This window comes from Penaeus monodon, chromosome 27 (genome assembly GCF_015228065.2).
Source record: "Penaeus monodon isolate SGIC_2016 chromosome 27, NSTDA_Pmon_1, whole genome shotgun sequence".
Classification (NCBI taxonomy): Eukaryota; Metazoa; Arthropoda; class Malacostraca; order Decapoda; family Penaeidae; genus Penaeus; species Penaeus monodon.
In genome coordinates this window covers 35,016,497-35,017,080 of record NC_051412.1, presented here as the reverse complement: position 1 = coordinate 35,017,080, position 584 = coordinate 35,016,497, and the positions used below count along the sequence as shown (strand labels likewise).

General features: G+C 44.7%; 1 protein-coding gene across 7 annotated transcripts in view; it reads right to left on the bottom strand.

Moving 5' to 3' along the window:
• LOC119590805 overlaps positions 1–290 on the bottom strand; it is a gene marked incomplete at its 5' end in the record, with an annotated part of 14,711 nt that extends 14,421 nt beyond the window's left edge. For all 7 annotated transcript variants that reach the window (XR_005230291.1, XR_005230290.1, XM_037939535.1 and 4 more), the window contains 1 exon segment: positions 24–290. Coding sequence is in view for 5 of the 7 variants with exons in the window: in XM_037939535.1 (XP_037795463.1) it covers positions 24–290 (267 nt within the window).
• Between the last annotated feature and the right edge of the window lie 294 nt (positions 291–584).

The following is a 584-nucleotide window of genomic DNA, read 5'->3' as shown; positions in this document are numbered from 1 at the left end:
CAAGAGATCCAAAAACAACTCACCACCGAATGTGCATTCACCATAATGGTTTCGATCCCTTCGGTGACAGAGTTGAGCTGCTGCCTGAAGCAATCCTCCTGATCCGCAGGATTTAATCCATCGTAGGTGTTGGGCACAGGGTCACTTGGTCTCATCCCTGAGGGCTCCAGCTGGGACATGTGCAAGTGCGGGGGATCGAGGATCCCATGACCCACTGTGTTCATGTGGTCGAGGGGCGTGGGAGTGTATGCCATGAACCCTAGAGTATAGCCTCCAGGCTGATAGAGAACCTGTAAGAAAGCAACTCCTTTTGTGTTATTCTGTTTTTTCTGTATGTGTTGGGCTCACTTGATGATCATAAGCCAACAGAATATAGTGGTCTGGTTATCTTGGTGCTAAAGCATTTACACCTCCCCATTCAGGTGTTACTGTTGCCTGTAAACCTCCTTAACTGGAAAGTGAGACACTATTAGTTCAAAGAAAGCAAGATCAAAACAAATAACAATAAACTCAGCATCAGCTTGCACCAAGATATTCAGTATCAAAGTGAAAAAGAGGATAAGATGAGATGGTAAAAAAAATAA